Below are 12,120 nucleotides of genomic sequence, written 5' to 3' on the forward strand. Positions count from 1 at the left end.
CCGGCCCATTCTGCTCGCCTTTTAAGCCAGCCCTTATCTGACCCCTGGGAGAACAGGAGGGGCTCATGTTCTGCTTAGATCTGGAGGACGAGGCTAAAAGAAAATTCTATTTCACCTCCAATAAAAGTCACCCCGAGAGAGGCCTCTCAATTTCACTTAAGTGGGAGAGATTTATTAAATGTGAATCAAGGAAAACAACATGTAATTGGCTATTTCTCCATTCCTTATCTTTTGAATAAGTATTTTACCCCAAGAGGCCCAACTCACATGTGTTTTAAATGCCAGAGCCCAGAAAAGATACCATCACTGGAGACATGTCAGAGAGGAGGAAGCATGTCAGTCAGTATTTGAAGACCCAGAAGAGTGTGAACACGGTGAAACTCAAATCAGGACTGTGCAACCACCTCCTTTCTCCACAGAGATTTTAAATAGAAAAGACTTTCTTTCCATTTTTTTTCTCAGAGAATTGTCATTTCCAGGAAGCTCAAAGGGCCTGGCATGGTTCCTGGCTTCACCACATCTGAACAGTTTCATAAAGCTCTTCATTAAAACAGGGCTGGCTCCTTCGCAGGGATTTCAAGGACAGTTCTAGCAGGGCTGCTGCCAGCGCCAAGCAGAGATGGGTTGAGGACCTGCTCCACCATTTGTGTCTTCCAACAGCTGGAAGCTGCCCCCCCCCCCCCACCAGGTGGAGGGGGAGCTGACCCAGCTCTGCCTGGGCTGGAATATGACGCTCTTGGGGATCCTACTTTAGGAGCCCCGCACCCCGGGGCCCCTGCCGAGATGCAGGGGCCTGTGCTGAATTTCATGTCACATTGTTAAAATGAAAGATGGCGTGTGCAATTTCAGCGCGGTCAACCCATATTTTTCTGATAAATGTTCAGAACGACAGACAAAGGCAGTGAAAGTCCCTGGTATTTATGCAAGTTGAAATGTTCTTCAGAAACATTCCAGCTTCACTATTCTCCCAGAATTCCATCTTGCAGTCCTTGTCACCATCACCTCCCCTCCCACCTCGGAGGAAGCGAGGCATCAATGTTAAATAAAAATAGTTCCAAATCATATGGTTCTGGGCTTGATTTTTACTGTGAGCTTGGCAGTTCTAGGCTATGGTCTTTTGTGCTGTCTATGGCCAACTCTCAGTTAAAAACAAACAAACAAAAAACTACCCAGCTTGTTGGATCAGTGAAGAAATGCATTTTTAAATCACCTTGCAAAATTTGGGGGGCACAACTTGCCAAATGTACATTACTTCTCTAAGATGTCCCTGGGCTGGAAGGTGAAGTTGGAGCTGATGTTTTTATGAAATCAGGGTAAGGAGCTAAGGATAATTTTCATGGCGGTTGGGTGGGGGTGTATGTGTGTTTATCTAATTAGTATAATGATGACAAGCTGAAGGTGAAGGGCTCCACTTCTCCTGGAGGGCATACAGGGCTCTCTCCTGAAGAACAGGTAGAGACTCGGAAAAACATGGTCCATGACCCTTGCTGAGTTTCTTCAACAGTACATATTAGTAAAAGCCCTTCCTTTTGCGGGGGCAGGGGGATGCCTTTTCTAATACTCACTGGTTTGCTGAGCCCGTTCTCCTGAAGAAGAAATCGGTTCTGATGCTGAGCCGTTCAGTGACTGCCAGTGTCATCCATACACTAACTTCCCAGAGTCCTGGGCACTGTGGCCTGAGCCCAAGGGTGACACACTCCCTTCCCAGTAAGGCTGCTCCATGGGCTCTGAGGCCCCAGGATGGCAGGGTTTGTGTGTGTTCTGTTGTGTGGGGAGGCCTTGGCAAACCCAAATGCAGGACCTGCAGGCAGCAGCCCGGGATGTGGCAGAGGTCACTGGGGAATGGAGCCCCAGAAAAAAGCTCCCACTCTCCTGCACTTGCTTGAATACCCAGAGAGAACGGGAACCCAATCTCTGGCTATACTGTGTGTGTGTGTATCTATAGCGATATATTTATGATTTTGTTGGTGGAATGGGGATTGTGCTGGTTTGGATGTATTATGTCCCCCAAAATGCCATGTTCTTTGATGCAATCTTGTGGGGGCAGATTTATTTGTGTTGATTAGATTGTAATTCTTTGAGTGTTTCCATGGAGATGTGCCCCACCCAACTGTAGGTGATAACACTGACTGGATAATTTCCATGAGGGTGTGGCCCCACCCATTCAACATGGGCCTTGATTAGTTTACTAGAGCACTATATAAGCTCAGACAGAAGGAGTGAGCTTGCTACAGCCAAGAGGGACGCTTTGAAGAACACACAGGAGCTGACAGAGGAGCTGAAGCCTACAGAGCAACATTTTGGAGCAGCTCTGGAGAAGCTAAGAGAGGACAAATGCCCCAAGAGCAACTAAGAGTGACATTTTTGAGGAGGTGCAGCCTAGAAAGGAATGTCCTGGGAGAAAGCCATTTTGAAACCAGAACTCTGGAGCAGTCACCAGCCACGTGCCTTCCCAGCCAACAGAGGTTTTCCGGACACCAATGGCCATCCTCCAGTGAAGGTACCCGATTGTTGATGACTTACCTTGGACTCTTTATGACCTTAAGACTGTAACTTTGTAACCAAATCAACCCCCTTTATAAAAGCCGATCCATTTCTGGTGTTTTGCGAAAAGGCAGCATTAGCAAACCGGAACAGGGAGGAAGGATAAGGTATTCTCTACAGCCTTGGAAATGAATATAAAATAAATTGAAAATCCTGTTTTATCTTATTTTGTCTTCAAAGTGTATAGATGATTTCAAAAGGGGCAGGAGGTGTTGGAGCAAAATCCAGGAACAAGAAGAGAATCCAGGCAGACGAAGAGGTCTGGGAAGGAGGAGCGGGGTAAGGCAAGTAGCCCAGTGCTCGGGCAGGAGCGGGTGGGCTGGAAAGCCACTGGGGACAGAGGAGTCAAAGTCCATCTGCGTTCAGGGAAAGGGACTTGAGGGGGAGGACAGTGAGAGAGGACAGGCCCCTTCCTGCCATGATGAGATCAGGAACAAGTTGTCGGGTTGTCTCTTGCTAGGTGAGAATGAAAAAGGTGGAAAGCTCCATGCTGCAAGCAAGCAGATCAGCGGAGGTGGGGAGCAAGATCCAGGGGAGGCAGGTGGGGTAGACTGTTGGGCACCAACTTCACCCCCGAGGGGGTGCCAACCTTCTCCCTTCTCCCCACCCTGACCACTCAACAGGAAGCAGCCTTAACGCCATAAAGGAGACCTGCAGGTGCCCAAGGGGCCAACCGCCTCGGCCAGGCCCGAGACAGGGCCTCTGGATCCGTCACTCATACGTTTGGATCAAAGCTGCAAAAATGGAAGCCATGGTCAGCCTAGTTTGGGACAGGAACCAGTTAGGTACCTAGATTGTGCTATATGCAATTATATAAAAATCAATCCATCATCTGTCAATCTATCTACTTGGAAAAACTGCTCTGGAAATATAAAAGATGCAATATTTGATAAAAGACATTATCTTGTGGGCAAGAGCATGGCTTCTAGAAGATGGCCCTGGCCATATTATGAAACTACTCTCGAGGAGTTCAGTTTCCTCATCTGTAAAGCTGGTCCCACCTCACTGGGCTGTTGTGAGGATTAAACATAACAATTTGTGCAAAATGCTCAACATTGCACTAAATATATAGTAACCTACTACCATTGTTAGCTAAACATGCCACTTTTTAAAGTGATGAGCACAAATGCCTTGGGTGAGGAGGGCCAGCAAGGCAGGGGATAGGAGTCCCGGCTTAGGAATCTGGTTAGAATCCTTGCTGTTCTATCACAGCCACTGGGGCTCCAGATGTACCTCTGTGGGCCTCAGTTTCCTTTTCTGTTCAACAAGAATAAACACAACAGGCCATTGTGAGCCACAGAAGAGTGAAGGTATGGGAAGCACATGCTATTATTTATTCCACATGCACTGACTGAACACCTGCTGTATGCCAGGCTCTGTTCTAGGTGGGGGGGGGGGGATGCTGGCCTCAAGGAGCTTCCGTTCTACAGGGGAGGCGGGCAATTGGCAAGTAAACACACACACAACACAGTTCCGGCTATGATAAAAATGCAACTGGATAATACGACAGGGGATAGGGAGGGTGGCAGCTACCTGTGGGTGGGGCTCAGCGAAGGCCTCTCTGAGGAGGTGACCTTTGAGCTGCGACTTGAATGATGCTCAGAAGGAGTCAGGGAACAAGCTAGGGGAGGTGCATTCCAGGCAGAGGAAAGGGCAGGAGCAAAGGCCCCGGGGCACTTGTTGAGTGGTTTGTGCATGAACACATCACTCCCTTGGAGTAGCTTCCTTTTCAGGAGGAACCAATGCCGACTCACCCTGGGGAGGCTGGGGGTGGGGGGCAGAGGGAGGGGAAGCAGGCAGAGGGCACCCACCTCATCCTTCGCCAGTGTCTTCAGGTGCTCCAGGATCTGAGCCATCACTGTCTCGCAGAGCTTGTTGTTTTCAGCCAGGAACTTGGTGTCTCCCCCATAGAGGCTGTCGTTGGAGTCGACTGATTGGACAAACAAGAGCTGTGAGATCCCCAAGCCTGCAGCCATCCTGGCCAGTGACGAGTGGCTGCATGTCCTGTGGTGTCAGCAGATGGCAGGAAATTGTGGCAGGGCACATGGAAAAGGGTGAACCTTCCCACCAGGCCACGGGCTGTGGGAATCACAGAGAAAACACCTGGCCTGCAGGAGGGTGTGAGCCAGAGACCCAGTGGTGTGGGAGCCGCCCCTTCCTCCTGGGCCTGGAGGGGGTGATGGGCATCCTCATGACCGCCCCAGCAGCTGCCAGTACTGAGCACCTCCTGGGTGCCCAGCACTGGGCTCAGCACTGGACATAAGTTATTTCAGAGTCCTCAAAATGAGCATATGAAAGAGAGGGTATCAACATGTCTATTTTATGGATGGGGCTCCAAGGGGGTCCCAGCTAGGATCCCACACCAGGAAATCTGATTCCAAAGCCCGAGGTCTTAACTGCTGCACCCTGCTGCCTGAGCTGTAGCCCCTTCTCAAAAGTAGCCCTGAACAGACCATAAAAGTTTTCTATTTCAACTACTTGAGAAACTTGAATCCTTTTTGACAGTGACTCCCAGCCAAAAAGTCCTTCTCTCTCTGTTAGACCATATCCTGCAACGATCAGCACCGAGGGTAAGACCAGGCCAGCCAAAGACGGCCTTGACTTTAACCTCCCTAACCCTCTCCTTCCTGCCTATCAACCGACCTTCACACAAGGTATGATCTACTACTCTGGGTGAGGGGTCCTAGTACTGCACAGGCCGTTGTGCACTTGGCTCTTTTCATGCCATGCTACATCTTTTAGAGCTGTTTCCATATGAGCGTATACAGAGCTGTTGCATTGTTTAATGACTGCAGAGTATTGCACTATTTGGGTGGGTTACAATGTATTCAGGGAGATCCTGCTGAGGGACATTTGGTTTTGTTCTTTTTTCCTGTTTTTGGCCTGGGCCAGCCTGCTGCAAAGCCGGAGACCATAATGAAACCACAGCCTCTTTCCCTCCACTTCTGCATGAGTTTATACTCCTTTTCTCCCCAGATCACGTTTTGGCTGCTTTAACCCCCAACTCCCCAGTGCCAATTTGAACCTGCCGAACATCATTTCACCTGGATGTGAACCAGCAGTGCTCTCTCTGAGGAGTCCAATCTAACCTCAGAGCTCACAGACTGTAGGAGAGCTCCCTGGGCGCACACGCCATGCTACATTGACAAGAAGAGAAGTGCAGTGGCAGCTGTTCGCTGCAGCTGACCTGGCAGAGGCTGAACATTCGGGCCAATGCCCCAAATGTGGTGACACCGGATAAACCGGGGGCCATGAGGGTGCCAGAGAGAGGGGGTGTCTTCATCACCATCCTGACCTGTCTCTTATGCACATACAAATCAGAGAGACACTATTTATAAGAAATACAACAGGGCCTATGGAATTGTATAATACAAACAAGGAGTGACACCTAAAAGCGAGAGACACTTAAAAGTGAGGTTTAGCCTGCAGATGGGCACGGCTGAGCAGAAGAACCACGGTGGACAGCCTCGTCATGGTGTAAGTCACAGGCCGTGGTCAGTGTCAGCACAGAAATATTCATCAGACCCCTGGTCATGTGCAACAGAGCCAGGGGTCACGTCCAATGGGTGCTTGCCATGGAGACCAAGAAAAGCCAAAGGATGAGGTACAGGGTTGGCCTCTGAGCTTTTAAGAAAGTGATTCCTGTTAGTTCACTAATAGCGAAATTGGCACATGTATCAACATTCAGTACACCAGAAATACATTTATCTGGCCTAACACTTTATGAAAAAACATCCAAATTTACTGATAATCAAGGGACAGAAAATTAAAGCCATAGAAAAACTTTTTTTTTAAAAAAATGACATATCAGGTCAGCAAAGGTGAGAAAGAATAATTCCCAGCTTTGATGTGGATTTAGGAAAACTTTTGGTGAGACAATAAGTTTGGAAATAGGGACAAAAAGCCTTGAAAAATATACAGATGCTTGGACTTGGGAAAACTACTCCAAGGGATTTATCCTAAAAAACTATCCAACAGATACACACAGATGCCTTAATGAAATACTATGAAGACAATAAAAGTGTATGAGCGATAGTTAACTACGATATACTACAATATGCTATCAACAAAACAGACCATTAATAAAAGTCAGCTGCACTATACTATAGCTATAGTATACTAATGAAGATAGTTGTAAAACATTTTCTTAAAAAGTGACAAAACAGTATACATAGTAGGGCCCATCTATATATCACACACATATACATATTTTATTCACATATATAATTCCTAATTTGTAATTTCTTAAGAACGAGTTATTTTTAATTTAAAAATCTATATTTATTTTTTGTATTTCCCGTAATCTAACTTGAATCTTTTGGGGCATGGGCAAGTGGAAACACACAGTAATTAACTGACAAAATAATTTTAGGGACACTTTATTTTCATTTCTGCTTGCTATTTCAAAAACAATATTTTTCCTTTCCTTTATTCTTCTTCTCTGTCCCCAAATGTTTATTTTGAAAAGTGTCAAAAAGTAGAAAAAATAGCACCCGAAACACCCACCTTCCACTCACCTGGAATCACCAATTGCTAACATTTTGTTACATTTGTGCAGGCTTTTTGCAGGTTTTTTGGCTTGCTTTTTCTTTCTACACCTGAACACACACACACACACACACACACACACACACACACACACACACACTTTTTTTTTTGGATGAACCATCTGAAAGCCAGGGGCAGGCATTTTGCAAAAGAACAGGGAGAACAACAGCTTTCCTTGCTCCTAGCTTCTGTGTCACGCAGGCTGTTTCTGATCCAGTTCCTACCTGCCCCCGATGGGGACTCTTTTGGGAGACACTTTCCTAGGCCAACTGACACCAGGTTGGTGATGAAAGGCCCAAGACTGCAGTGGCTGCTCCCAGGTTAGGATTTCTAAGACGTCTCTGGCAGCTGGGTTGCGACAGCTATCTGCCATGTTAGGGGGTGGCACTTACTCTTGCAAGAAGCTGAAGAATTTGATTCAAGCATTCGCTACCACCTGATTCTGCTGGGCAGCAAGAGTGCAGCTGACGAAGGAATTTCTCACGTCTCCTGCTGGGGACCAGAATAGTTTCTGGGATAAAATCCCAGTCTTCCTCCAGGTTGGACTCGCTTCTCGTTCTGCTCGGCTGAGCACTGGAGAAGAGAGGAAGGCTGGGGCCCCACCTTGGGCAACCACCCAAGCCACTTGTTTCCTGCTCAGAGGGGTCAGAGGTGTGTTCTGGGCAGGCCGCTCGCCCGCTTGCTCATGTGTACACCTGCTGAACGGGGGCTGCTCTGGGCTGGGCTCAGGGCTGGGATTGGGGATCCTATGGGGAGCAAGGCAGACCTGCCGCTGCCCTCACAGAGTGTCTGGTCCACTGGGTATCAGACAAGCACACGAGCAACCCCAAGAGCGTGTCTTGAGAGCCAGGAAGGGGCAGCCCAGGCAGTCATGGGACCCTGGACTCTAGACTTGTAGGAATCCTGGAATCAGTGAGATCTAAGGAGAGCCCTAAAGATCAAATTCACTAGAAAAAGTGGAAAAGGGTACAGGAGTGGGGGTAGGGTTTTCCATGTTAACACATGATGCTAACAGAGGGAGGGAGGAAAGGGGAACTGGGGAATTAGAAGCAATTTGGTCAGGCCCCTAGTGCAGACAGGCCCAAGAATCCAGACACTGCTCTCAGGGAGGGCGGGCCGAAGTGCTGTCCCTGGCAAATGGCTGCTAAAAATAACCCATGAGCTCTCCATCTGTCTGGTCTGGGGGTCACAAACCCACATGCTTCATGGGCCTGGCAGGTGACCAGAAGGTGTAAGGGGGTATGCTGGCTTCAGAGCAGCATCTTAGGCTGAACTCCTCCAATAAAGACACACTCCGTCTCCATATGACATAAATAAACTTTGGGCATATGGGAATATTTTTCCCGTCCACATCAAACGCTCACTCTCTCACGGGCTTGCATGGAAGCACTGGGGTTATTGCTCCAAGTAATTTCAGAATGTTCTCCTTTTGTTAATCTGGAAAGAAAGAGGCTAAGATGCCCTTTGTAAATGCAAAAATTGTTTAACTCCTCTTTTCCAGAAGTTTGTGTCCACAATGTCTAAAAGGCTGCCTAGAATAAGAAAGGGAGCAGAGAAGGCGAGACACCCAAGCCCTGCAGAGCTGCCTGAGCCTCCTGGGGTCTCCCTCCTACTAAAAGACCTGTCAGGTCACAGTTCTGCATCCAGCGATAACACCACTAGGCCAAGAAGAAGCGGGGCGGGGGGCGGGGGGGTGCCTGGCGGGGAGAGGGAGGGAATCCTCCCTCTGTCTTCATCTTTGAAAGCTAAACCCCTAGGCTCTTTGCCTACTGATTATAGCCTCACTTCCTTTGCTAGCAGTCTGGCTCCTGCAGTCTGCCCTGGCAGTTTTGTTTAGAGAGAATTAACTGAAGAGCAGAGAGAGGAGAGGGCAGGCTGCAGCCAGTCCCCTGGCCTGTTCTCGGGTTACAGGCACTTCCACAGCAGCGCCTCGTCCTCTAAAGGTCATCGTTCAGGAGCCTTCAACATGCACGTGGCAAAAGAGGAAATCAAAATGCCAATAAACTCAGAAAAAGGGGCTCAACCTCATCAGTCACCCAAGAAACACACATTAATACACCTATCGGGATGCCTAAAATAAAAGACTCACAAGAACTAGGGTTGGTGAGGATGTGAAGCAACTTAGCCAGGTGTGGTGGGACTGGAAATTGGTATAACTTTTTTGGAAAACCGTCATGCAGCATCTAGCAAAGCTGAGCCATCTTTCCTGGCTATTCCGGAGCACACCAAAGATGCCAATGATCCAAGGGTGCGTCTCCAAACTTGTCTGATCAAAAGAATGGTCTGAGATGCTTGTTAAAGTGACACGTTTTCATGCCTCTTCTTGGGGACTCTAATTTAGGAGATGCAGAATGGGTTGCAGGACTCTGTATTTTCAAGAGTTGCCCTAAACCAGGTAAATTTTGAGAAACCCTAGCTAGAAAGCCATGGTAGCTCAAACACAAGAGGAAAATAATAAAACAGAAACTGGAAACATTCCATTTGCCTTTCATGAAGTTCAAGCGCGGTGTGGCATGACGGGAGGGGAGGTGGCTACCTTTGTCTATGTGGTAGAGGTAGGTCTCCTGGCTCATGGCTGACAGGAGATGCAAGACACAGGTGTAGATGCGGATTTTATCGTCGCTGTTGTCCTCCCAGGTGTAGTCCTGGATCACGTTGAGAAGCTCTCGAACAAGAAACAGGACCCCATGTTCGGGATGATCCTGGGGAGAAGGGAAGAAAGAGAAATCATCCCAAATATGAAGCAGGAAAACAACAGCAGCACAGAAGCCAAGGCACCTCCCTTTAACAGCTGCAGAGAAAATCAAGTGCCAGTTCCTTGAAAAAGGAAAGTGCTCTCATAAGCCTGGCTAAATGGTAGAGAAGAAAATGACAAAACATAGTTAATCGACATTAATCGACACACTCCAGCCCATCTGGGGAGATGAGCTTTGAGAACCTCCCTTTCTGAGTCCGTGGAATGGGAAAGCAAAGCTACCTGTCAGCTTAATGGCCTGTTCCCCAAATTAGCACCTTGTTTTTAAATGAGTAGAAGTAAAAGAAGTAAATCCTGTTCCTCCAACTATAGAAGCAAGATTGTGGGTCTTGTAGCAGATGGAATAGCAGAATCCATCTCTCTGGGTAAAGCCTCGAAATTATCTCTGTCATCTCTACTGGCACCGACTTTAAATAGAGCCTCTTTCTTTGGTTGAGAGGATGTTCAACATCAACAGCCAAAGTGAGGACTCTCTCTGGGGAGAGGAAAAACCCAAGTTGTCACCGAGTTTATAGCAAACAGTGTTGCTCAGATGCTGCAAGGAAGGAAGGAGGGAGGGAGGGAGGAAGGAAGGAAGAAAGAAGCGGTGGGATGAAAAAAGGTGAGCAGCGTCAACTCAGTTCCCCAAAGGTATATACAACTACATGTCACTCACTTGCTTAAAACTCTCCAAAGACTTCTCACCCCTGTAGAAAAAAATGCCCAATTCCTTATGCTGATCTGCCCCACCCTGCCGGCTCTCTGACCCAGCTCATGCCACCCGCCCCTTGCTCGCTCCAGCATCCCTTACTGTCCTTCGGGCCTGCTGTATCCATCAGGGTTGATGAAGAGCTATTTATGAAGAGGTGGACAGGACTAAGGGGACTAACAAGGACAGGGGACACCCAGACACTGGCAACACCGGGAAGCCGTTACCACCAAAAGGACAAGGGGCGGGGAGTGGCGTTCTTGGGATCTGGAAAGACCCGCAGCTGCAGGAGGCCGCTTGACAGGAGCCATGGTCTTGAGTAAGGGACAAAGCCATGGCCAAACGGTGGCCCGGCAAGCATGGGGGTACACATACCCAGCCTCTCTCTCCTCCTGCCCTCCGCGCCACCAGGGCCTCCCATTGGCTGAACCAGATGGAAGCAGAGGAGGCTCATGTCACACAGACCAGAGGTCAGTCTCCCGGGATGGCCAATGGGCATTACTGAGCACTCGAACCAAAGACGTTCTGGCCTCCCAACCTTGCTGTCGCCTGATTGGAAGTTTTGTCCCCAGGACTTGGCCAGACTGGCTCCTGATGGCCTTCCTATCTTCTATCCCACATTGTCTCCTCCATAAGCCTTCCCTGACCTCAATCCAGAGCCCCCTTTGCCTGGACCCTCTTTATCACAAATCATCCTGTTTTGTTTACTTCAGAGCAGCTCTCACCACCTGAAATGATCGAATTCATTTGTTCAGTGAACTCCCCAACAAGTGCCTCTTGGTTTCCCTGTCTCCTTCCATACTAGCCATAACCTCCAGGAGGACAGGTAACAGCTCCCTGTTGCCTAAGGCACTCCAAACAGGGCTGCCCAGTTGCACACTGTATTCTGCTGATGGCACCTCTGGGAGTGAATGGGGTCCCCCAGTGATGGACAATACGGCTCCGTCCCCAACTTCCAGGGCAGTGCTGAGCACATGGAAGGTACTCAGGAAATACTGCTGGGTGGGTTACACTTTCTGAGCACCTTCTATGTGCCAGGCGTTGAGTTAGTTAACAAAAACAAATGATGACAGCTGACACTTATGGTAGCTCCCATAGCTCTACTATTTTCCAGGAATATATGGTTACAACACCCAGTGCACAAATGGAGAGGTGAGCCCCAGAGAGGGTAAGTGGATAAGTGGCCCCCAGCCACACCTCTGGGACATGGAAGACCCAGAATCCAAGCCTGGAAGTCTGGCTCCAGAGCGGAAGTTCCTAACTACTAATGCTCTATTTGCACGGCTCTACAGATGAACTTGGCATGATTCTGACTTTCTGAGGCTTGCTAATTGGGGGAAGGCATACAGGGATTCAACTTCCATTTCCTTCCATCCCAGGTTTTCTTGAGCTCGTGAACTAAGAGGCCACGGCGGCAGATTTGGAATCTATTCACAGGCAAAGAAATGTGGATTTCCACTGCCCAAGGCCTGGCTGGACACCACCAAGGCTGAGTGACAGCAGCAGCAACCAACCCTGAGTGTTAAACAGAAGCATGGAGGATGAGGAGGGCTACAACCAATGTAGGTGGGATTAACAGCAACCG

At 48.6% G+C, this 12,120-nt stretch overlaps 2 protein-coding genes across 5 annotated transcripts in view; one reads left to right on the forward strand and one right to left on the reverse strand.

Moving 5' to 3' along the window:
- The window catches only part of KNOP1 (lysine rich nucleolar protein 1), a 28,601-nt gene extending 25,862 nt beyond the window's left edge, over positions 1-2,739 (forward strand). Inside the window, exon 7 of the transcript XR_005213546.1 lies at positions 2,725-2,739. The gene's annotated coding sequence lies outside the window, so the exon portion shown is untranslated. The remainder of the gene's footprint in view (positions 1-2,724) is intronic.
- VPS35L (VPS35 endosomal protein sorting factor like) overlaps positions 1-12,120 on the reverse strand; it is a 131,078-nt gene that overhangs the window by 4,702 nt on the left and 114,256 nt on the right. For 3 of the 4 annotated variants that reach the window (XM_037814344.1, XM_037814346.1, XM_037814347.1), the window contains 2 exons: positions 9,629-9,794; positions 4,356-4,474 (listed from right to left, as the gene is read on the reverse strand). In XM_037814344.1, coding sequence (XP_037670272.1) covers positions 4,356-4,474; positions 9,629-9,794 — 285 coding nt within the window. Of the gene's footprint in view, positions 1-2,529; positions 3,279-4,355; positions 4,475-9,628; positions 9,795-12,120 lie in introns of those variants that run through there. The other variant, XM_037814345.1, reaches the window with a different exon arrangement.

The sequence above is a fragment of the Choloepus didactylus genome, chromosome 21 (genome assembly GCF_015220235.1).
Source record: "Choloepus didactylus isolate mChoDid1 chromosome 21, mChoDid1.pri, whole genome shotgun sequence".
NCBI lineage: Eukaryota > Metazoa > Chordata > Mammalia > Pilosa > Megalonychidae > Choloepus > Choloepus didactylus.